This window comes from Ictalurus furcatus, chromosome 1 (assembly GCF_023375685.1).
Source record: "Ictalurus furcatus strain D&B chromosome 1, Billie_1.0, whole genome shotgun sequence".
NCBI classification, from domain to species: domain Eukaryota; kingdom Metazoa; phylum Chordata; class Actinopteri; order Siluriformes; family Ictaluridae; genus Ictalurus; species Ictalurus furcatus.
In genome coordinates this window covers 5,349,553-5,375,090 of record NC_071255.1, presented here as the reverse complement: position 1 = coordinate 5,375,090, position 25,538 = coordinate 5,349,553, and the positions used below count along the sequence as shown (strand labels likewise).

Sequence of the window (25,538 nt, the reverse complement as noted above, 5' to 3'; positions counted from 1 at the left end):
TGCTGCTGGAAGTGGTATTAGTGAGGCCAGCAGGGGGCGTTCACCCTGTGGTCTGTGTGGGGCCTAATGCCCCTGGTATAGTAACGAGGACACGATACTGTAAAAACAGCACCGTCTTTCGGATGAGACGTTAAACCGAGGTCCTGACTCTCAGTGGTCATTAAAACTCCCAGGACGCGTATCGTAAAGAGTAGGGGTATAACCCCAGTGTCCCGGCGAAATTCCCCCATTGGCCCTTATCTATCACAGCCCCCTAATAATCCCCATCCCTGAATTGGCTACATCACTCTCTCCTCTCCACCAATATCTGATGTCTGGTGGGCGTTCTGGCGCACTATGGCTGCCGTCGCAACGCTTTGAATGTCTTGAAAAGCGCTATATAAATGCAACTGCAACTAAAGTGTTCTTCAAATATGGCAGTGACAGACTGTCAGATGGCTGCCATGGAAATATTGTGTGACTTGCCCAGTGATCTTGTCTTTTTTGATTGAATGTTGCTTGTGATTTTAGGCTCAAATTACGTGTTGCAGGTGTTGTTAATCAAATATAATTGAAGCAAGTAACAAACAAGTAAATGCTCATTATTTATTTCAACAATCTTGTACAAAGTATTCATATTTACAACCTGAATCATATACTAAACACACATTAGAAAGATTAAGTAAAAAATAATTAGCCTCCAGATCAAAACTGGATTTATATAGTATTTTCCATGGGCTAATTGTGTTCAGTACACATGGAGATTGGATGAGGCTACTAATATCGAATATCACCTGTGGAGTGTCACTACAGTGCTTTAGCTTTTGGTGAGAATGTAGCAAGGTAAGGTTTCTTCCTCCTCAAACGTGGATCTGCCTGGTTGTCCTCTTTGATGTATCCTGTTAAAAATATAACACATTTACAAGTTGAATACGTTTTTTAAATCATGTGGCATATACGTGTTCAATTCTCAAGAAAAGCTCTCAAGGAACTAGGAAGTGGGTCTCATGGGGGAAAAGACTGAATATGATATTTGTTTTCGATGAATCCCAGATAAGATAGTGGCTGAACAAATCTCTGGGTTCCATGCCCACTACTGTGTAAAGAAACAAGAACAGCAGCTTTAACATCTGGAGTTAAAATGTTTGTAGGAATGTGGTCTAGGCACACAGACCATTTACCAATAACAGCACTGAAAATGTTTTTGGGGAAGAAATGAATATATTTTGGAATTGACAAATGAAGTGTAAAATTAAAGAGAAGTATGCTCCAGTGTGCATCAAATGTGTAAAAAAGGGTGTTTTGAAATTAAAACAGCTTGAGGAAGATGGTCGGTGATGGTCAGACCAACTTACTATATAAAGCTTGTAAGCAGAAACCAGGGACACAATCAATGTGATACTGATGTACAGCATCTAGATGTTGAATAATCAAAGCTCGGGGTGAATTCCGAAAAGGTTGGGACAGTATGGAAAATGCAAAAAAAAAAAAAAAAACCACAAACATTTGAAAATTCATTTCACCCTGTACTATATTGAAAACACATTATTAACACATTATTTGATGTTTTACTTTGTGAATTTAATTTATTTTTGAAAATACACTCATTTCAAATCTGATGACTGCAACACACTTCAAAAAAGTTGGGACAGTCGATTGTTTACCACTGTGTAACATCACCCTTTCTTTTACTAACACTTATTAAGCGTTTGTGCGCTGATGACACCATTTGGTTAAGTTTAGCAAGCGGAATTTTCCCCCATTCATCCGTTATGCATTTCTTCAGCTGGGCAACTGTACTGGTCCTTCGTTGCGTTATTTTGCGCTTCATAATGCGCCAACATTCTCAATCAGAGACAGGTCAGGACTGCAGCAGGCCATGCTAGCACCCACACTCTCTGCTTACACAACTATGCGCTTGTAATCCGGGCAGAATGTGGTTTGGCGTTGTCCTGCTCTGGATGGCAGTATATGCTGCTCCAAAATGTGTACATATCTTTCTGCATTAATGCTGCCCTCACAGATGTGCAAGTTACTCATGCCATGGGCACTAACACACCCACATACCATGACAGACGCTGGCTTTTGGACCTGATGCTAAGAACAGCTTGGATGGTCCTTTTCCTCTTTGGACCGGAGAACACGATGGCCGTTTTGTCAGTGGTCATCTGACAAAGTGTCCCATCTTTTTTTTTAAATGGGTCGCATGCGTCAATTTCAACATAAATGTTTAACTATGCAGTTGATTAGATAAAACATCAAATACCTTGTCTTTATACATTTTTTGGAAAAAAAAAATAGGGTATTAGGGTTGTAAATCTCCCACATATTACCAGTATGTACAGTACTGTGCAAAAGTTGTGTTTTTTTTTTTTTGTACAAACTTTGTTATAGCTTATTATACCACAGTTGGTTCTGTTGAATTCTCAATTTTGATTGGCTGACGGACATTCTGAGGTGTGCAATGATTTTTCAGTAAATGCACAGCTAAAGTAGTTCCAGTCAGGTCTTGAGCACGTCACGGTTCCGGTTCACGTCACCAAATTACCGTATTGCCGCCTCAGGGTGCGCATTATTTTTCTAATGATTCGATGGCCCGTCTTCAATTATTCCTTACTTATTTTAACTTCTACATTAATGAATCAGTACAAAAACATGTTAGATTTCCAAATTTTAGTTTTCTAGCACAAAATTAAGTGCTACAGAAAAATATCTGTATGAAAGAAAGCAGCATATTATGTAAGAGACCACTTTTCAAACAAAAAACATACGGAAGGCTGCTGGGTTTTGCTGCTCAGTAAAACTTACCAGTTAATTTACTTATAAAGCCGGACAAATTGTACCACCCGAGACTACTATTATTATTTTCTTTTTTTAAAGCAAAGGGTTGCACGTAAATACTCTAAAATTAAAGCCAAAAGCTAATTAATATTTTCACTGTGAGATTAGACGAATTAACAACAAAGAGGTCTTTCCTAATTTTAGAAAAGGCAACAATAACGCTAAGTAATCATTCTAGAGCTGACTTTATGCCCCACAGTTGTTTTGGATGAAACAAAGCAAAGTAATATGTATCCTAGTAGCGCTGCAACAACGGATCGAAGTAACACGATGAGTAAACTTCCCAAAAAAAGACATAATTATGTTCCCTAATAATAAACCTCATGTAACGAAAGAAGTGAAGGACTGCATCAACAGGAAAAAAAAAAAAAAAAAAAGTAGGATCGGGCCAAGCTAAAAGTTTCAATTCCAAAAGGAAGTGAATAAACTGTTAGTGGAAGCTAGGAAACGGAAAAAGGACATTACTGAACAAAACTTATCCACAGTGAACAATAAAAAACAACTGTGGGACTCTTTGAAACCTATTTCCAACATGGACTCCAAAATACAGAGTCTTATTACAATTGAGTTTAAGGAAGCAGATGAACTAAATGAGTTTTATACACAGTTTGACAATAAGGATTTTATCAGGGAACGTGAAGTGATTTCGTTTCATGTGAGACGGACGCGAGATTAATCGTGTCCCCTCAAGACATTACTTCAGTTTTTTTTTTTTTTCAGAAAATTTGCACTACTGGAGGAAATAATGTTTAGTGTTAGATAGTGTTTCTGCTCATCTTCTGTGGGTCTGTGCGCAGGAGTTAACTCCAGCATGGTGCCCAATTTTCCAGCAATCGTTAGATAACCACATGGTCCCTCTATTATGGAAAAAGACCATCACTACACCTGTTCCCAAAAAAAAATCTTGTGCTATCGATGATGATGATTTTAAACCAGTTGCTCCAACTTCTATAGCTATGAAGTGCTTGGAGAAATATGTGGTGTCTAGATTGGAATGTTACGTAAACCCAGTCTTAGATCCTTGGGATCCATTTCGCTTATAAGGAGGGAAGAGGCACTGCCGATGTTGTTAACACTGTCACCCATTTGATTCTTCAACATTTAGAGAACTCTAAATGCGTACACACGCCTATTCTTCGTAGAGTTTAGTTCGGCTTTTAACACACTCCAGCCACATTTACTGCTTGATAAACTTGCAAAGATTCACGTCAGTCCTTTTATTATTAAATGGTTCTTTTCTTTCTTAACTAACCGTACCCAATATGTGAAAGTAAACAATACCCTTTCTAATGCCAAATCCATGAGTACTGGTGCTCCTCAAGGTTGTGAAAGTTCTCCCATCCTATTTACTTTATATACGAATGATTGTCTTAGTAGAAACGAGAATAATTACACCATTAAATACTCTGATGACACTGCAATACTAAAGTTTGTTAGAGAAAAGCCAGGATACGTCTGAATATCATTCTGAAAGTTAGCAATTTTGTGCTGTGGAGTGACACAAATAACCTTACTGGAAATGTCGGGAAAACAGAGGTATAATATTTGACCCGAAAGGATTATTTGATTATAGTCTAGTAATCATTCATGACACCATTATTAGTCAGGTGGGTACTTACAACTACTTGGGTGTGGTCAACGATTGCTCATTTACTTGGAAAGCCCGCATTGAAAATCTCCGTTCAAAATTTCAGCAGCGGCTGTAGTTTTTAAAAAGGCTCATAAAGTTGTTTGTTGTTAGTCAGAAGATTATGCTTTTATTTTACCAGGCTGATCTGAGTAGTCTGATAAATTAAGGAATGCAAGCCTGGTACGGTAGCCTTTCTGTCCATTCAAAATCTCAGCTTGCTCGTCTTGTTAAAATTGCTATGACAATCATGGGTGTAAGGGAATCTACATCGCTTCGATCCATAGATGAGCAGTTGGTTTTTAAGAATACACAAAGAATGGTGACTGATTCGAGCCATGTTTTATCTAAAATGCATCAATTATTAACCTTTAGGGAAGAGTTACAGGATTCCACTATGCAAAAGCAACCGATTTCTACCAGTGTCTATTAATATTTTAAACAGCAAGATGTAATTGTAAATATAAATGTATTTAGAATGGTTCTCTTTTTAATGTTTTTATTTTATTTTTTTTATCGTGCGTCTTCAGCGTCCAAGATGAATTTCCTTGCAAAAGGACAATAAAGTATAAACTAAATTAAACGCGCCCCGTGCAGACCTGCTAATTGATAATAATCGATTATGAAAGTCGGCGTCAACGAATCTCATCATCAATTAGTTGGTCTGCACGTGGCGTTTACTCATCGCGTTACTTTGACTAGTTGTTGCAGCTCTACTACATTTACTCGCTGCGTTATTTCTGTTCACACATCGGCGAGTAAATACTAAAGTTGTGTCCCAAATGACATACTATACACTTACACTATGCACTGCGTACTCTACCGTCTAGTGTATGGATTTTAGAAGGGTAGTATCGTCCCAAATGGTACACTAGAGGTTTTTACTAACCGGAAGTATAAGCCGTTTCCCAGTTGATGGCACATGATGTCAAACGCACATAAATGTGACACCGCTAGCTTTCTCAGAATACCCACAGTCAACGACAATGAATTTCTTCAGTTTATTGTTCATATCAGCATTACCTTTTATACCCAACATGACCTCAGTCACCATCAGACGGAGGCGTAATCGGAAAGTGTACACCTGAAAAAAAGTGTGCGACCTCCAAGTCCTCTAAGGCATTGGAGATTTTATATTAAATGCCACGAAGAAGACTGTAACCTGTAAACTTTACAAAGCTGAGCTTGTGTAGCACGGAAGCACGACAGTGATGCACGAGCACAAACTTGTGTTTATATCCAAAATGCGCCGCTGTGTGCAAGAGGTTGGGGGAATTGGTGCGAGTTGCTTGTTTCAGTTTAATTCAAGTTTATTGTCATTATATGCTGCATTTCCACGCTTGCAGTGTCAATTCTGGTTATTGTAACGGGAGCGACCTGTAAGTGATGTATTTGCGACGAGGCGGCATTCCTCCTCACTCACGATGTAGACGCGATAAACAGTGATTAAAAAGTGTAGCGCAAATTAAAACACTACGATCTTAAGTAAACACAAGTGAAACAATATGCCTGAAGGCATGAGTAACAGAAAGCATGAGGTGCAGCGAAAGTGAGATTTGTTATGCATAAATAATTTACGTAATTTAAATAATAACAACAAAAATGTATGACTGGTTTGATTCACCAGATCTGTGATGAAGACTGAAGAGCTACAAGCAAGAGACATATGCAAGACAGCTTTCACTCTTCTCCGAGTCATCAAAGACATCTGATATTTCATCAGGAGATTCTTTGCAGCTTGGAAGTATAGCTGCTCTTTTGTAAGTTACATCAATATTTCAGATAACCTTTTAAAGAACGGATTATAGGTACCATATGAAGCCACAATCGTTTTCCCCAAAATATTCATGTTATAGGCTCTGTAGGTTCTACAACGTATGCAATATATTCATAGCAATTTCTATTAATGCAACATTAAGTGCAATAATTGTGATTTAGCATGGCCTCACCAACTGAATTTGCTTAAAATATGCTGTGGTAAAAACTAAACAACTGTTAGAGACAGTACCTCTCTCTATGCAAGTCTGTGTAGAAGGGAAGCCCACGTCCCAGAAGTTCTCTGGGGTCGAAGGCGGAATGTAACGAAAACGGTGCCGTGAGCAGGACGACAGCTTCTTCCGTCTCTCTTCCTCGGGGAGGTCTGCATAATACTAAAGAACATGTCATGCCTTCATTAGAATGAATTTATTTATTTGGTGAACTTCAAGAATCCTGATTAAAACCTCTTGAACATCTAATAGTGCGAAGTGCACTATTTTGAATGATGTGAGTAAGATTTGAGTAACATTTGGTGACATACAGTCCCCTTTGAAAGTATTGGGACAGAAAGCCCAAGTCTTTTGTCTTTGCTATACAGTATACTCAATTTGAGAGGACAGATCAGAATTTCAGCTTTCAGCTCCTGATATTTACACCTATGCGTGTTGAACAACTTGGAAAATGGCACCTTTTGTTTGAACCTATTTTTCCAAGTGATCAAAAATACTGGAAAGTATGAATGAATGAATGAATGAATTCAGATGTCTACAGAAACAGTGGCATGTCTGCCAATTTAGATAAATGTATCCAATCTAAATGGGAGGAACGTCATCATGCAGCAAGACAACGACCCAAAACGCACCGCCAACACAACATAAAAAGGGGGAACAAAAGTGGACACTTTTAAGTCAATCACCAGATCTTAACCCAATTGAGCATCCATTTCACCTCCTGAAAAGGAGCAACAGCTGAAAGGAGCTGTGGTACAAGCCAGGAAACGAATCACAAAAGAAGAATGCAACAGTTTGGTGATCTCGGTGGGTCACCAGCTTGATTCGGTTATTGCAATTAAGGGACATGCAACATGCAATATTAAGTGTTATTTACTTTAAGACTACCTGTTCCTATACTTGTGCTCACCTAAAAAAAATAATTTAAAAAAAAATTCTGATCTATCGTCTTATATTTATCTTTTGATCCCAACGTGTACAAAAAAAAACCAAAAGAATTGGCCTTGCCTGTCCAATCATTTTGGAAGAGACTGTATGTGGTGCAGTTTGAGAGAAGATATATTTTGAAGAACACCTTACTCACAAGCTCACATTCTTTGCATGTGTGGCCGTGAAGTTTTCTTCGGTCAGCTTTCTTGCGTACAACTACCACACGAGCAATGGACTCGTCCTTAGCACTGAATTAGAAAGAAAGAACACGGCGAGATTAAGCACTGGTTTTTAAAATACCTTGTTAACAGTACATCTAGTTCCAGATCTCACCTCTCAGCAGAACCTCCAATGGGGTTTTCTTCTTCTGTTTACAAAAACAAACGTGCATTAGTAAATGTCCATGTAAATGTTGTGATCCCAATTACATTCAAAAAATAAAACAAAGAAAATGTACGTACAAAATATAGCATTCTTCATATGTAATTGTGGCAGTGGGGCATGAATAGGAGGATGATGAGAGAGAATGAGATTATCATCGTTCTAGCCATATACATATACACACACACACACACACACACACACACACACACACACACACACACACACACACACACTACACTGTATGGCCAAAAAAACCCATTTGTGGACACCTGAGGCTTGTCCACTAGATTTTTTGAACGTGGTTGTGGAGATTTGCACATTCAGCCACACAAGCGTTAGTGAGGCCAGGCACCAACTTTTGGGCGAGGAGGTCTGGGGCACAGTCGGCATTCCAGTTCATCCCAAAGGTGCCCGGTAGGGTTGAGGTCAGGGCTTTATGCAGGCCACTCAAGTTGATCTATTCCAACCTTGGTAAACCACGTCTTCATGGACCTCGCTTTGTGCACAGGTGCATTGTGGGAACATGTTTGGGCTAGGCCCTTTAGTTCCAGTGAAAGCAAATTGTAATTCCACACCATACAAAGATATCCTACAGTCATGTGCAAAAGAAAGTATATCCTCCTCCAATTCTATGTTTTTATTTATCATGGCCTAAATAACAATTGTGTGGTCCTTATCAACTTCTATACACAAACAAATAACCACAGGTGACGCCTGGTGTAGGTACACCCTTCCTATTTCCACAATCATTAAGAGAGTAATTATCAGTCAGGTGATAGTAATGCATTGTACAAGACTGGTTAATCATTATCATAATCAGACTTTCAGTTTGGTGGTCTGGAGCAATAAGATACGTGTCGGCATCATGCCAAGAAGAAAGGACATGAGCCATGATCTTAGAGAAGCAATTGTTGCTGCTTATAAACCTAGGAAGGGTTATAAGGCCATCTCCAAGACATTTTTAATTCACCATTCTATAGTGAGAAGGATTATTTACAAATGGAGAGCCTTCAAGTTCCCAATCTTCCCAGGAGTGGGCGGCCCAGCAAATTCAATCCGTTTAATGGGTAGATATATAAAGAAAACCAAGATACGTCATGTGACCTACAGGCCTCTGTAAGCGCGATCAATGTTTGTTCATGAGCGCACAATCAGGAAAATACTGAACGAGTATGGCTTTCAGGGAGGGTGACTAGGAAAAAGCCCCTCCTCTCCAAAAAAAAATAAAAAAAATATGGCAGCACAACTTGGGTACAATCATCTCCTTTGCCTTGTCAAAGAGACAGTTTGTTTAACTGGACGCCAGTCAATTAGTTTCTCCACTGCGACTCAATGAACAAAGGAGTTATGCGACGGTAATTAGCATTCAAAAAAGACATCTGTCTCGATAATCCGATCACCTCACGATTTGGGGTCACACCTGTAACAACATCCGTACTGTGAGAACGGAAAGCGCTCGCATCAAATGCTGTCCTTAATTTACATGTAGAATGAAACTTCATTTACATTACATACAGAAAACCTGGTCTGAAACACAGTATAAAATGTCTGTGCTGATATTGTCCGGGGTTCACTTTGACTCCAACGAACCGGAGGTGCTTCATGTACTTTGTCAGTGCCATGCTGGAATAAAGTTATTCTTCTTTGAGATCTTCTACATCCTCTTCATTTTTTCTTACAGGGGTGAATACTTTTGCAAAGCATTGTAAATCTTTCGAGGTAATGTTACTAACTTGCTCTAGATGCAAGTACCAGTGCTTATTACATGAGGAAATGATGCAATGGATTGCTTTAATAAGCAAGTGTAAAAGGCATTACCATCCATAACCTCCGCTTCCTCCATATGTTCATCTTGTTTCGTGCCGTCCTCCTGTTTTTCACATTCCTCCTCTTCCTCATTCTCATTCTCAAGAACATATTCCTTCTCCATGGCACTCATCTCATCCGGAGGGCAGGACTCATAATCTTCATGCCCAGTGGTGTCAAAGATATTTGCTAAGCTGTCATTAGCCTTCTGCCCTATTCCTATGAAAAAAGAGATTTGAACTTGTAAATTTGCCATTTCACCTTTTTATGTCTTCTAGGGAAACCACTCAGTTGAGTCTACTGTGAGACATAATAAAGTAGAATGAATGAGTCAGTGCTATAAAATACAGTGCCTTCTATAAAAGCACAAAAAATGTGTATATATATTAATGCTCTCTTAGTCCACAATGCAGCAGCAGAGATTATTAGTACAATTGTCCTGGCATTACATTTGACACATTTCTAATGTTCTAGTGCCAACAGAATTGCAGATACCTGTGATGCTGCTTGTCTGTTTCAATTCAGTCCTCTTTTGGTGAGCTACGAGCAAACTATGACTCACATATGTGCAGTCCAGGTCTACAGTCTCTGCCTGTATTTTGGGCTGTGAGAAAAGAAAAGAGTTCTGTAACAAATTAGATCGCTTATGTGTTGGGCCTAGATATCTCTTGACTGGTGGTTATTACTGTTTGTCCCAATGCAAGACTTATAGTGGATTCAGAAAGTATCCAGATCCCTTTACTTGTTCCACACGTTGTTGTGATGTAGATTTGATTTTGAATTTCCATTCCCCCCCCAACCCCCCCACCCCCCCACCCCCCCAATCTATACTTAATCGCCCGTAATGCCGAAGTGAAAACATGTCTGTAGAGATTTCCGAAAACTAATTATAAACCAAAAACATTCTCTGATTCACAAAAGTATTCAGACACTTTATTCGAGACTTTGTAGAAGTCCCCACAGAACTGCCTTGGACTTCACAGCTTCAACCCTTATAGACCCTGGTGTGTGCCTTTCCAAACTATGAACAATCAATTTAAATTGTAACAGGTGGACTCCAATTGAGTTTTAGACACATCTCAAGGATAATTAAAACAAACAGGATGCACCTGACCACAATTTGGAATGCCACAGCAAAGGGCCTGAATACTTTTCTGAATAAGAGATTTAAATTTTTGATTTTGAATTTTTTTTTTTTTTGGAAAATCTCTAACTACATGTTTTCACGTCATCATTATGGGTGATGAAGTGTAGATTGATGGGTAAAATGGTAATTATAAAAGATTGAAATCAAATCAACAGCACAAAGTGTGCAACAAGTAAAGGGGTCTGAATACTTTCTGAATAAACACTTATAACAAATCAGATTAATGTGCTTTGTTTTAAATTGAGAATAAACTGTATACTTTATCACTTTTACTTTAACACCAGAAATTTACTACCCAAGCTAAAGAAATATGTATTGTAGAATAATACCTCTGGATGAGGAAGGATACTTGTGTCATATTGGGACAGAGCAGCTCCTGGGTCCATGCTCCAGCTCTCATCTGAAAGGGGGTGAGAAAATCTTTGAGAAAATATGAACCTTATTTACATAGATACACAATATTAATTCTGCAACACAAGACTGCATAAAAATGACATTTTCAAATTTCAAAGATGGGAAAAGTAAGTTCCCCTTAATGTGTTCTCACTAAAGAGAGTTTAGGTAAACACCCTATCTGGGCAACAGACAAGAATGTACCAAGCAGTATCCTCTAAATCCACATGCTGTTGAGGGTATCTGCCAAATCATTGAACAATTGGAGAAAAATAACATCATATTTAAAATCAACAGTTCCAACAATAGACCCATTTGGCCAGTGAAGAAATCTGTTGGGGCCTACCTTGGTCATGGTTGGGGCCCCTGGTATTTCAAGTTATCCAAGGGGTGGTCTTTGATCAGAGACTCGGAATACAATGCCCCCATGAAGTACCCATCCTTCTAACACTGAACAGTGATCAGCCAAAAATGTTGAAAAATGGGTTTTTACACCTTGATTTTTTTCTTCTTTTGTTAGTGTGCTTGAGATCCTTGTCTTGTTGCATGACCCAATTTCAGCCCAACTTAAGCTGCTTTACTGATGGCCTCAAATTTGTCTCAAGAATATTCTGGTATAAAGTGGAGTTCATCGTTGTCTCAATGACTACAACTTTCCCCAGGTCCTGTGGCTGCAAAACAAGCCCAAATCATCCATTCTTGACAGTTGGTATGAGGTGTTTGTGGTCATACGCTGTGTTTGATTTTCGCTAAACAAGACACTGGTCTTCTAAGTCCAATGGATATTGTTCCAGAACTTTTGTGGTTTGTTCAGATGCAATTTTGCAAACCAAAGTCATGCTGCCATATTCTTTTTGGAGAGAATGGGCTTTTTCATAGCCATCCTTCAATGAAAGCCATACTCAGTTCAGTATTTTCCTGATTGTGCTCTCATGAACAAGCATTGATCGTGCTTACAGAGGCCTGTAGGTCACATGATGTATCTTGATTTTCTTTATATATCTACCCATTAAACAGACTGAATTTGCTGGGACATCCACTCCTTGGAAGATTGGCAACTGTTTTGAAGGCTCTCCATTTGTAAACAATCCTTCTCACTGTAGAATGGTGAGTTTCAAATAGTTTGGAGACGGCCTTATAACCTTTCCCAACTTGAAGCGCGGCAACAATTTCTACTCTGAGGTCATGGCTGATGTCCTTTCTTCTTGACATGATGTAGATACACACCCGAGACACCAAAACACCAAACTGCCAAATGTTCTGCTTTTATAGAGGTAGTCACACTTCTTGATGAATAACTAATCTTGTGGATTTCATTAGTAACACCTGGCTGCTAATTACTCTTGAAAGGATTGTGGCAGTATGAAGGGTGTACTTTTTTCCTCACCTGGTTTTTGAATGTTGGTTTACTTTTGGGGAAAAAAATGACTACATATTGAAATCTGTTGCATCTGTTGTTTTGTTGTCACTTTTTGCTTATTTTGTTTGTTTAATGAGGTTGGTGAGGACCACACAATTCTTATTTAGGCCCTGATAAATAAAAACATAACTGAAGTAGGCTGTACTTTCTTTTTCCCCATGATTGTATCACGCAGACAGGCTTTTGTTTCACCATTGTAAAAGCAAAATTCATTTTCCCACTCAGCATGGAAATGATATATTTTCACCTTCTTTCGTTGCTCGGCCGTGGTCTCTCATTCAGAGTACACATATGGACTTAAGGTTAGCCAGCTACGCTGCATAACAGCAGGTTGACATGACTCAGCCGGTAACAGTTACAGTCTCCTCCAAAAGTATTGGAACAGCAAGGCCAATTCTATTGTTTCTACTAAACATTGAAGACATTGAGAATTAGAGATCAAAAGATGAACACGAGACGATAGATTTTTCTAGACGTGTTAAACAACTTAGATCATGGCACCTTTCGTTTCAACCCACCCATTTTTTCAAGTGATCAAAAATATTGGAACACGTGACTGTTAGGTGTTTCTTGCTGCCCAGGTGTGCCCTGTTAAATTGGTTGTTTAAAGAAGTAATAGCTCTGAATATCTAGTCTCAGTTTAAGATCTAGCTTTTCCCTATGAAGACTGCATTTGTTGTTAAAAAGTATAAACCAACATGAAGTCCAGAGAGCTGTCTATGGGAAAATAGCAAGCCATTTTGAATCTTAGAGGGAAAATCTATCAGAGCCATTGCACAAGCACTGGGTACAGCCAATACAACAATTTGGAATGTCCTGAAAAAGAAAGAAACCACTGGTGTACTAACAACCAGACTTGAAACAGGTCGGCCAAGAAAAATAATAGCAGTTGATGACAAACATTGTGACAGCTATGGGAAAAAACCCCAAAACAACAGTTAGTGACATCACCTTCACAGGGCAAGGATGAAGGTATCACAATCCACCATTCGAAGAAGACTTTAAGTGCAGAAATATAGAGCCCATACCATAAGATGCACACCAATCATGAGCAGTAAGAATCAGAAGGCCCGATTGAAATTTGCAAAGAAATACAGAGATGAGCCACAAAAGTTCTGGAAACGAGATTAACCGCTACCAGAGTGATGGAAAGGCCAAAGTGTGGCGAAAGAATGGATCTTCTCATGATCCAAAACATAGGTCTACATAAGTCTGAGAAAGAATGTGTCTTCCAATCTACAGAGAAATGGATCCACATTAACCCAGTTGAGCAGCATTTCATTTTCCCTTCAAAACAAACAACAACTGAAAGAAGCTGCAGTACAAGCCTGTAAAAGCAACACAAAAGAAAAATATAACAGCTTGGTGCTATCAGTGGGTCACCAGCTTGAAGCAGTTATTAAAAGCAAGAGATATGCAACCAAATATTAAGTGTTATTTACTTTAAGACTACCTGTTCCTACACTTTTGCTTACCTAAGCATTGAGACGTCTGCCACCAAAAGTGTCATGTTTTAAGCTGTTTAACACATCTAGATGTAAATATCAGGAAATGAAAACTGAAATTCTGATCTATCATCTCAAATTCATCTTTTGATCTCAAACCCAAATGTCTTCAATGTATAGCGAAAATAACAGAATTGGCCTTGCTGTTCCAATACTTTCAGAGGGGACTATCTGCAAAGGTAATATCATTTCATAACTGTAATTGGCCAGAATCATGTCCTCCATGGGCTACTCCATGCCCATACAGTTGCACAACACCAATTACATATGCAGCAGTTATCTAGCCAACCAGTGGATATTTTCCCCGGGTGGTTTATTTTTACTAAATCATTTACTGATCTTATTAAAAATCATCCTTACTAGAAGCTACATGCTATAAATAAAATACAACAAAATTTGAATACGTATCCCGTGTGTAACTGCAACAATGAAGTTACATTACAGGCAGTATAAACAGAGTTTGCGGTTTTAGTGAAGTTTTAAAATGTCTTGTGATTGTTGACAGTACGTAGATGGTCGTGATCTACTAAAAAGCCTCAGCGATCGAACTGTAGCTTGACATCGACAGATTAACGACCACCGATCTAGACTGCTTAGCCACAGCAACATCTGACAGGTTTTGCAGACCTCGACACAAGTAAAAACGAATAACCTGGAATTTACCTGGACAAATCCAAGGTCAGGAATTACTTCACTTAGTTCAGTATTATGCCAAATTAAACTGGGTAAACGACATGTGCCCCAAAATTGGAAATTAAATGCGTTTGTACTTTTACACAATGACTGCAAATGTGTGCATTCTCTCCACAGCGGCTTTACTATTACTATACTAGTTTTACTTTACTAGTTCATTATGGTTTATTAAACCATAATGAACTTTCCTTTACTTTCACACTATCCGTTGTTACCCAGATGAGGACGGGTTCCCTTCTAAATCTGGTTCCTCTCAAGGTTTCTTCCTCTTAACATCTTTGGGGGTTTTTCCTCGCCACCGGCTCGCTCAATTGGGATTGATTTGCACACTTAAAATCTGTATACCGTGTTTATATATTTCTGTAAAGCTGCTTTGAGACAATGTCCATTGTAAAAAGCGCTATACAAATACAACTGAATTGAACTGAACTATTAGAAAATGTTACATACATACCATTTGGACTACATTTCTGGCTCAGCAAAGGACTCTTGCATGGAGTACATGGACTCGTACATGGACTCGTACATGAAGCATCAGGCGTGGCCTGTTCTGTCTCCCAGCTTCTTCTTTTGCATGCTTCCTTGAAATGTGTATTTATAAGAATATAATACAAGTAACGCCAAAATGAAATGTGACACAAAATGCAAAGTTACAGCTACAGAGCTGTTTATAAGAAGCAGAAACACCCAATACACTGTCTTACATGAACATTTACCTGCTCAATGTGTTTGCCAGACAGTTTTTGTGAAGACTCTGGCCCATCATGTTTCTTCTCCATAGTCTGCTCTTCGGCCCCCGGACAACTATTAGGACGGAGAAGAGACAATGTGCTTTTGCTTCCCTCCTTCTGAGAGGCTAAAATGATTTCTTTTGTATGCTAAAGACGAGTCTAGCTGAAGTGAGGACATGCAGCTGGGAGTGCCATCTGATTGCAACCTAAATGATTGGAGTCTTGGAATACAGAGACACTTGAGTCGATGATGACGGCAAAAACGGAAATATTAATAAACTAAGACTCTAACATACAAAATCACATCATACGTTGTTGGTGTTTTTTTCTTTCCATATCGGTTAATTTCCCGATAATGAGAAATCGTGTTTTTGTCTTGCTGGGAAAGTCTACTTACCTAGTGAAATTCTTCACCTTGTGCTTAGGTTGACTGAGAAAGTTTACATCACTCTCATGCATCTGAAGGCAAGACATGCTAAAAGTTAACAACGTAAAAGATTACGGTGGTCGATTCCAGATGTAGAATGCGTATTCAAAGTTCATTCACACAGCACAAACACTCATTTTTCAAAATCCCTACATCAATACTGAGACAAATCGTTTCTAGTCCAATATTTTCGTTGTATGGTAAAAGAGGGGGGGGGGGGAAATAAATAGTAGTTCATTTAAATACATTCTGTGTTAATCCATAATATCTAAAATAAGTACATTTCACTGAAAAAGCAATAAAGGTTCTGACAAACCTGCTCAGAATTTAGGTCTATATGGCAAGTTTCTGCAACCACAGTTCTGCCATGAATCTTGGTATTGCACTCTAAATAGATCAACAAATACATTACGAATGGTAGCAGGGTCAGGGAAAAGTAATAGCAGAGCATGCTGAAGTATAAATAACTGGTGTATACAGTATACCGGCTTATAAAAAAAAATTATTTTTTAAAATTGACACTTTTCTGATTACCCCCTTTTGATTGTGAATGTATAGTGACGATGATCTATATAGTCTGATGATGTGATTTTGGGCATTATTTCATCAATTATTAGTTCTTACTTTCAATGCATGTTACATCCATATTACATGTCTCTGGAACAAGCACATCGCCAGCATGGCAGCCTAAAGATGTAGCCAGCTCTCTTTTCCGGGGAGCTACAGAACAGAAAACAACAAAGATTACGCCTTTAATACTCACCGTTAAAGTGCATAAATATTTGGACACTGACAAAGCTAGTTTTTTTTTTTTTTTAAAGCTGTCTACCACAGTATATTGAAGTTGAACTTAAATAATGAACGTGACCTCAAATGGCACGCTTTCAGATTTAATTTAAGGGTATTTGTTTGTAGAACGGTTGTATAGAAGACGTCACACTTGCAATCATGCTTTTGTACTGAATATCAGCACTTTTGCTCATGCAGTACTGCTTAACCAGTGGACTCGAAATATTCTACGTTTAACCTGACAGAAAGCAGGGGCGCTACAACTTTCAAGTGAGGAAATAATGACTCTTTTTGCATATTTTTGAGCAAAAACCAGCAGTGAACAGCGTACTCGTGTTAAAATGCAGAGGGCACAAAATGTGCATGACTAACCAGGTAGTGGCTGGGGCTGCAATTTTTCAGCATAGCGAATGTGGCTGTGATCTTTCTTGCGCTTCATCTTGTTGACTACGGGAAATGACATTGGCTGCTTTGGCGAGTCTGGGATCATGCCTTCCTCTGGCTCGGTGAATGCGGTCTGCTGCAAACTAAACATGCAGAAATTACTTCCCAGCGAAACGGATGCTTACATCCGTCAACATCCTTAATATTAAAGTCAACAATACAATCATTGTCTTGAGTGAATGAAACACACACACACACTCTCAAGCCATTCCTTAACCAACGGTCATTTGATAATGTTTTAATGAAATATTAGAAGTGCTGAGAAAAAATATGCTAAAATTTTCAGTCTTAGTGGTAATTAATGGGAACCTTGAACACGAAATGTGCTTGTGGTACAGTAACATGAAGTGTGTGTGTGTGAGTGTGTGTGCGCGCTTGGTCATTTCACTTACATTTGTCCACGTAATTGCTCTAGCTGAAGACTGAGCTTCCTGTTCTCTTCTTTAAGCATATTTCTCTCAGACTCTAAACATCAACATACACACAGATAATCCAACAATCTTCAAAAAGTACATAATAAATACATGACAGACATGTGTAGATTACGTTGTACAGTGCTGTGATTTCTTCTGTTTTCGTGTAGATCTCATACTAAATAGTTTTCGATCTTCAGACCAAATACAACATAAAACAAAGGCAAGCAGAGTAACACGCAATACAGTTTTTAAACTTTTTTTGTGAAAAGCTAACTGCGCCCTTAAACTTAAAATCTGGTTGTGCCGCCTTTAGCAGCAATAACTGCAAACAAATGCTTGCGATAACTGGAGATCAGTCTTTCACTTGCTTCTAGGACAAGGACTTACTCCTATGCTTTGGAGCATTGTCTTGCTGCATAATCCAATCGCACTTGAGTTTCAACTCACAGACTGAAGACATTCTCCTTTAGGATTTTCTGGAGAGCAGAATTCATGTTTCCCTCATTTATTGCAAGTTTCCCAGGCCCTGTAGCAGCAAAGCATCCCCACACCATCACACTTCCTCCACCATGCTTCACAGTAGGTATGATGTTATTTTTGTGGATTTCTGTGTTCGGTTTACGCCAGACGTAACGGGACCCCTGTCTTCCAAACAGTTCCACTTTTGACTCATCAATCCACAGAACATTCTCCCAAAAGGTTTGAGGATCATCAAGGTGTGTTTTGGCAAAATTCAGACGAGCCTTAACGTTCTTCTGGGTTAGCAGTGGTTTTCACCTCACCACTCTTCCATGGAGCCATTTTTGCCCAGTGTCTTTCTGATAGTGGAGTCATGAACAGTGACCTTTATTGATGCAAGAGAGGCCTGTAGGTCCTTTGATGTTGTCCTTGGCTCTTTTGTGACTTCCTGGATGAGTCGTTGCTGTGCTCTTAGAGGAATTTTGGAAGGTCAGACACTTCTGGGAAGGTTCACTACTGTGCCAAGTTTTTCCATTTGGAGATAACGGCTCTCACTGGGGTTCTTTGGAGTCCCGGAGCCTTTGTAAATAGCTTTGTAACCCTTCCCAGACTGATGTATTTCAATCACCTTCTTCCTCATCATTTCTGGAATTTCTTTCAATTTTGCCATGGTGTGTTACTGAGTACGACCTTTTAACCAACTTCATGCTGTTGAAAAAGTTCTATGTAAGTGTTGATTTGATTGAACAGGGTTTGCAGTAATCAGGCCTGGTTGCGTCTAGTCCAGCTGAACCCCATTATGAATGCAGTTTCATACAGTAGATTTGGGAATTAGTAACTATGGAGACAAATACATTTTCACACAGGCTCAGTTATTATTGGATAACTTTTTTGCTTCAATAAATAACATTATCATTTAAAAACTCTATTTTGTGTTTACTCAGGTTACTTTTGTTTTATCTTCGATATTGTCTTAATTTCTGAAACAATTTAGCATGATATATACAGAAAAAACAAAAGAAATCAGGATACTTTTTCACAGCACTGTATTAAAAAAACAAACACAAGTATTTTACTTCAGTTGAGCCAGCCGGCGCAATACTCGCGCTTCACACTGCCTGGGGCTGGTACACGGACAACAAATTCTACAAGCTAAAATCTGAAAATGTCCGCACAAATGTAGATGAATTGCCACTCTTTCAAACTACAACACACATCTACATGACATAACTGGGAAAACTAGCTCGGATTTGGTTTATAGAAAGGAATTTGGCCCAGCAGTGTAGGACGGGGGAAAAAAAACCAACCTACTGCACCGTAGTCCAAAGAGAAACTCAGAAAGAGAGGCAGGTATGTACTTACGGAGTTCATTGAGGAGCGGGAGATTTTCAAACGCGGCTTGTGTTTTTTTCATTTGTTTTTCTGTTTCTCTGCAGCGATCACAAGGTCCAGATTGTAATCTAGTAACATATTCATCACATGTTACACATACACATGTAGATCATGGTTCACTTTATATTTCTAGATTTTTGAAAGAAGGGGGCATCTGACCACGCCCTTTTTTTTTTGCCTCTTAAAGGCAATAGTATGTTACGAGCTGATGAGACCTACGTAGGCTAGAAGCAACGTGAACGCTCTAACATGGTTTGTAGTGCATTTCTGCAAGGAAATAAAACTAATGGAACATGTGACTTCTGAGAAACGTAAATACAATTACAGAATTAAACTGGTCAGCTCGGCTGGCAATATCTAAATAAATATATAATATAGATAAATAAATTAAAAAAAAAAAAAAGAGATCATATATAGTTTTATTTTAGGCAAATCATTTCCGTAATGAATTTCTCTTAATCGGTCACACACTTTTTAGATAGAGTATATCTATAGAACAGTGTAAAGTACGGGTCTTACATGCAAGTATTCGATGTCAAATTGAGATGAACCCGTATAAAGTACCTTTCCTTCAGGACTTTGATGGATTCCTGCAGTGTTCTCTGTTGCTCACGTAAATGCTGATTCTTGTTATAAAACTCCTCCAGTCTTTGCGCATCACTAACGGAGAGAGCAACCAGGAATGATATAAATGTATTATATTATTTTATATATACATACACATACACAGTATCTCACAAAAGTGAGTACACCCCTCACATTTTTGTAAATATTTGATTATATCTTTTCATGTGACAGCACTGAAGAAATGAGACTTTGCTACAATGTAAAGTAGTGAATGTACAGCTTGTGTAACAGTGTAAATTTGCTGTCCCCTCTAAATAACTCAACACACAGCCATTAATGTCTAAACCGCTGGCAACAAAAGTGAGTACACCCCTAAGTGAAAATGTCCAAATTGGGCCCAATTAGCCATTTTCCCTCCCCGGTGTCATGTGACTTGTTAGTGTTACAAGGTCTCAGGTGTGAATGGGGAGCAGGTGTGTTAAATTTGGTGTCATCGCTCTCACACTCCCTCATACTGGTCACTGGAAGTTCAACATGGCACCTCATGGCAAAGAACTCTCTGAGGATCTGAAAAAAAGAATTGTTGCTCTACATAAAGATGGCCTAGTCTATAAGAAGATTGCCAAGACCCTGACACTGAGCTGCAGCACGGTGGCCAAGACCATACAGCGGTTTAACAGGACAGGTTCCACTCAGAACAGGCCTCGCCATGGTCGACCAAAGAAGTTGAGTGCACGTGCTCAGCATCATATCCAGAGGTTGTCTTTGGGAAATAGACGTATGAGTGCTGCCAGCATTGCTGCAGAGATTGAAGGGGTGGGGGGTCAGCCTGTCAGTGCTCAGACCATACGCCGCACACTGCATCAAATTGGTCTGCATGGCTGTCATCCCAGAAGGAAGCCTCTGCTAAAGATGATGCACAAGAAAGCCCACAAACAGTTTGCTGAAGACAAGCAGACTAAGGACATGGATTACTGGAACCATGTCCTGTGGTCTGATGAGACCAAGATAAACTTATTTGGTTCAGATGGTGTCAAGCGTGTGTGGCAGCAACCAGGTGAGGAGTACAAAGACAAGTGTGTCTTGCCTACAGTCAAGCATGGTGGTGGGATTGTCATGGTCTGGGGCTCCATGAGTGCTGCCGGCACTGGGGAGCTACAGTTCACTGAGGGAACCATGAATGCCAACATGTACTGTGACATACTGAAACAGAGCATGATCTGCTGGGCAGTATTCCAGCATGATAACGACCCCAAACACACCTCCAAGATGACCACTGCCTTGCTAAAGAAGCTGAGGGTGAAGGTGATGGACTGGCCAAGCATGTCTCCAGACCTAAACCCTATTGAGCATCTGTGGGGCATCCTCAAACGGAAGGTGGAGAAGCACAAGGTCTCTAACATCCACCAGCTCCATGATGTCGTCATGGAGGAGTGGAAGAGGACTCCAGTGGCAACCTGTGAAGCTCTGGTGAACTCCATGCCCAAGAGGGTTAAGGCAGTGCTGGAAAATAATGGTGGCCACACAAAATATTGACACTTTGGGCCCAATTTGGACATTTTCACTTAGGGGTGTACTCACTTTTGTTGCCAGCGGTTTAGACATTAATGGCTGTGTGTTGAGTTATTTTGAGGGGACAGCAAATTTACACTGTTACACAAGCTGTACACTCACTACTTTACATTGTAGCGAAGTGTCATATTCAAAAATGTGAGGGGTGTACTTACTTTTGTGAGATACTGTGTGTGTATATATATTATATATATATATATATACACACACACACACACATACATATATATCAGTAAAACAGCACAGTCGGTCAGATTAGAAGTTTTTGGACTAGTTGCGTCAATTGTAGAAATAGAACAACAGTAAATCCTACTCATAATGGTGGTCACACTCTTGACCTGATACTAACATACGGATTAAATATAGAAAATATTGTAATTTTTCCACAGTCTGAAGTTGTCTCAGACCATTATCTTATCTCGTTCATAATACGTATTGATCATAATATTTCCACCTCACCTCGCTACCGTGTAAAACGTACTTTCGCATCAGCTACTGCACCGAGCTTCATCAATAACCTTCCAGCGGCATCAATTAGATTTGGATCACTGTCTGATCCGATAGAACTCGATCAAGTGACTGAATCCTTAGAGTCAACGCTCCGCTACACACTAGATAGAGTGGCTCTACTCAAAAGAAAATTAATTAGAGAGAAAAAGCTAGCACCCTGGTATAACGATCAAACGCGAACCTTAAAACAGACCACTCGACAATTAGAACGTAAATGGCGTCAAACCAAATTGGTAGTATTTCAAACAGCGTGGAAGGAGAGCCTACTGAATTATAGAAAATCTCTTAGTGATGCTAGAAAAGTCTATCTCTCCATCTTAATAGACGCCACGCCTACTTAGATCAAAAGATGCAGGCTATCTGACGGTACCTCGAATAGCGAAGGCCACAGCAGGGGGAAGAGCTTTCTCTTATAGAGCCCCACAGTTATGGAATAGCCTTCCGATTAGTGTTCGTGACTCAGACACAGTCTCAGTGTTTAAGTCTAGGCTTAAAAACGTATTTGTTTACTCACGCCTACCCTGACTAGTCTCTCTATTATGCTAATTCCCAGTCCTAATAATCTTTTCTCTCCCTCTCTCCTTCTGTCGAGCCACACATGATTTTATGTGGATACTAGTGATCCTGATCCTCTCTGCTCTCCGGACCTGCCTGATCCGTTTCGGATGCCCTACCTCTGGATGGAGCTCTCATCTACTCCAATTCCAGATTGCTGGGTCTATGGCTGCTTCTAAGGCCAAACAGACTTCATATAAAACCATAATGAACTTTTTTACACTATCTGTTGTTACCCAGATGAGGATGGGTTCCCTTCTGAGACTGGTTCCTCTCAAGGTTTCTTCCTCTTAACATCTTAGGGAGTTTTTCCTTGCCACCGTCGCCACCGGCTTGCTCACTTGGGATAAATTCGCACTTTGTGTTTATATATTTCTCTAAAGCTGCTTTGAGACAATGTCTATTGTAAAAAGCGCTATCCAAATAAAATTGAATTGAATTAAATTACAGTAACGTATTCAAATCTACTCAGGTAGATTTTCACCAGTAAATAATTTATTTAGTTGTCTTTTTCATTCATTTTTCCTCAAGCCAGCATGTTTTGTACTCTTTCCACCTCTGCTATTCCCCGGCCTGAAATGAACTTTCAGAATGGAAACAGACCTGGATCTGAACCCCCTGAATAAAAATATATGTTTGAGTGAAAAATGGATTTGAAAAGTGAAACAAAAAAAGCTGATGTGTTTTTCTTTTAACTCCACTTACAAGCATCGCTCCTTCTTCAGTTTATTCACCTTTAACTGCAGTCCTGAGAAGAAGAAGAAAAAAATTTTTTTACTATACTGTAACCTGCACGACACGAGCAACTGAACAGCCTGGGATGCTTACACGCTTACTGTACATCAACCAACAAAAACAACTGGTGCTTGAAAGTTTGTGAACCCTTTCGAATTTTCTATATTTCTGCATGAATATAACCTAAAACATGATCTGATTTTCAAACAAGTCATACAAGTAGATAAAGAGCACCTGGTTGAACAAATACATACAGAACAGCTTCAACTCCGGGATGTTGGTGGGATGTTTTCTACAGAGGATACAGCCTGGAGATTGCTTAGGATGGTACTGCTTGATATACCATGAAATGGTTCTCACTGTGGTTGCTGCGATGGCCTTGAGACTGCAATTACTACATAAAATTTTGCACTCGGAACTCCTTTGGTGATCAGTGGGCTAGTTCAACAAAACAGACTTCATATAAAAACCATAATGAACTTTCTTTTACTTTCACACTATCCGTTGTTACCCAGATGAGGACGGGTTCACTTCTGAGTCTGGTTCCTCTCAAGGTTTCTTCCTCGTATCATCTTAGGGAGGTTTTCCTCACCACCGGCTTGCTCAACAGGAATCAATTCACACTGTAAAGCTGTTTCTGTAAAGCTGCTTTGAGACAATTGAATCGAATCACATTGAATTTTCTCAATCGAATGCCTGCGTCGGGTCCTTCCTCAACATTTCTATCGGATTAAAGTCAGGACATTGACTTGGCCTTTCCAAAACATTAACTTCTTTAACCGTTCTTTGGTAGAATGACTTGTCTGCTTAGGGTCTCTTGAGATTCAGTTCAGACAGATGTCCTGACATTGTCCTTTAGAGGTCACTGGTGTACTTCAGAATTCATTGTTCCTTCAATGATGGCAAGTCATGATACCACCACCATGTTTCGCAAATGGCATAAGGTTCTTATATTGGAATGCAGTGTTTTCCTTTCCCAAACATAACGCTTCTTATTTAACCCCCCCAAAAAAATCTATTTTGGTCTCATCCGTCCACAAAACTTTTTTCCAACAGCCTTCTGGAATCGTGCGATTACACATCTTGCTCTTGGAGTGATCCCTGTCGGTCGACCACTCCTGGGGACATAAATACAGTGTTCTTGAATTCCCTCCATTTGTACACACTCTATCTGTCTGACTGTTGATTGGTGGAGTCCAAACTCTTCCGATATGGTTTCGTGACCTTTCCCAGCGTGATGAGCTTCAACAACTCTTTTTCTCAGCTCCTCAGAACTCTCCACTGTTCGTACCACGACACACTGCTACAAACGTGTGTTGTGAAGATCAGACTTTGATAGAGCCCTGTTCTTTTAAATCAAACACCTGATCGTCATCCCGTTGATTGAAAACACCTGCCTCTAATATGACCTCCGTATTAATCTGTTAATCCTGGAGATTTACATAATATTGCCACTCACAGATATGGAATACCGGATTGAGGTGTTTCCTAAAGAAATAAATGACCAAGTTAGATGTATTTATTTAGTCTCGCGTGTTTAATTAACTTCTCTTTATCTGCTTTTAGGACTCGTGTGGAGATCTGACGATGTTTTGGGTCATACTGATGCAGAAATCTAGAAACTTTTGCGAGCACGACTGTGAGGGTCATCTCTAGAAGTCTGTTCTCATCACCACGATCACTGCAATACGTAAATGGGGAAAAGTGAGATCATTTCACACGTGACCTTGGACTGTAGTATCATGGAAGTGTCTGAGGTGCTCCAGCAGATCTTGGAAGGCAGGTTCTGTGCTAGAACCCTGTGTGCAGACTTCATCAGTACACTGAGCACTGCTCATCCTTCTCTCCAGTCAGTCAACCTGGATTTAAGGGGTAAGGGGTAAAGATGACACCACTCTCAAACGGGTCTGCTGGAGAACCTGATCTGGAATGGAAAGTTCCTGAACAAACAGTAATTTAGAGACAATCTCGGCGTTAGCTAGCTACTGTATTGTATTATCTTATGTTATGTTAGCAGAAAAAAAAAATCTCAAAATATATATGTATATATCAATATTGTTGCATCCCCTTATTGTTGCTTCTCTATCAAAGTACCTGATTCCTAACGCAAACACTAGAATTTACAATAAAAGTTCATTCTTACCGAAAGACTACATAGAGCTACAGCTAGAACTTGACGAATACGGCGCCAAAGAAGTCTTTGGCTCCATCATTAGCGCCATCTGTTG

The 25,538-nt window shown here is 39.5% G+C and overlaps 1 protein-coding gene across 3 annotated transcripts; it reads right to left on the bottom strand.

The window, feature by feature from the left end:
* Nucleotides 1-363: 363 nt before the first annotated feature.
* rbbp8 (retinoblastoma binding protein 8) lies at nt 364-25,500 on the bottom strand. Of its 3 annotated transcripts, XM_053621445.1 has the most exons (19): nt 25,454-25,500; nt 25,037-25,250; nt 23,281-23,323; nt 19,936-20,031; nt 19,342-19,439; nt 17,497-17,569; nt 17,033-17,187; nt 16,496-16,591; nt 16,188-16,258; nt 15,842-15,903; nt 15,430-15,517; nt 15,168-15,294; nt 11,032-11,102; nt 10,051-10,159; nt 9,568-9,774; nt 7,699-7,732; nt 7,520-7,613; nt 6,456-6,597; nt 364-878 (listed from the first exon to the last, which is right to left on the bottom strand). In XM_053621445.1, exons 2-19 carry the CDS (start codon nt 25,146-25,148, stop codon nt 787-789), a joined length of 1,770 nt encoding a protein of 589 aa, XP_053477420.1. In that variant the 5' UTR covers nt 25,149-25,250; nt 25,454-25,500; the 3' UTR covers nt 364-786. The 3 variants fall into 3 exon arrangements, with proteins under 3 accessions (XP_053477420.1, XP_053477426.1, XP_053477434.1); XM_053621451.1 differs by lacking the exon at nt 25,454-25,500 and having other exon boundaries at nt 25,037-25,414; XM_053621459.1 differs by lacking the exons at nt 23,281-23,323; nt 25,037-25,250; nt 25,454-25,500 and adding an exon at nt 22,812-23,132 and having other exon boundaries at nt 366-878.
* Nucleotides 25,501-25,538: the final 38 nt, after the last annotated feature.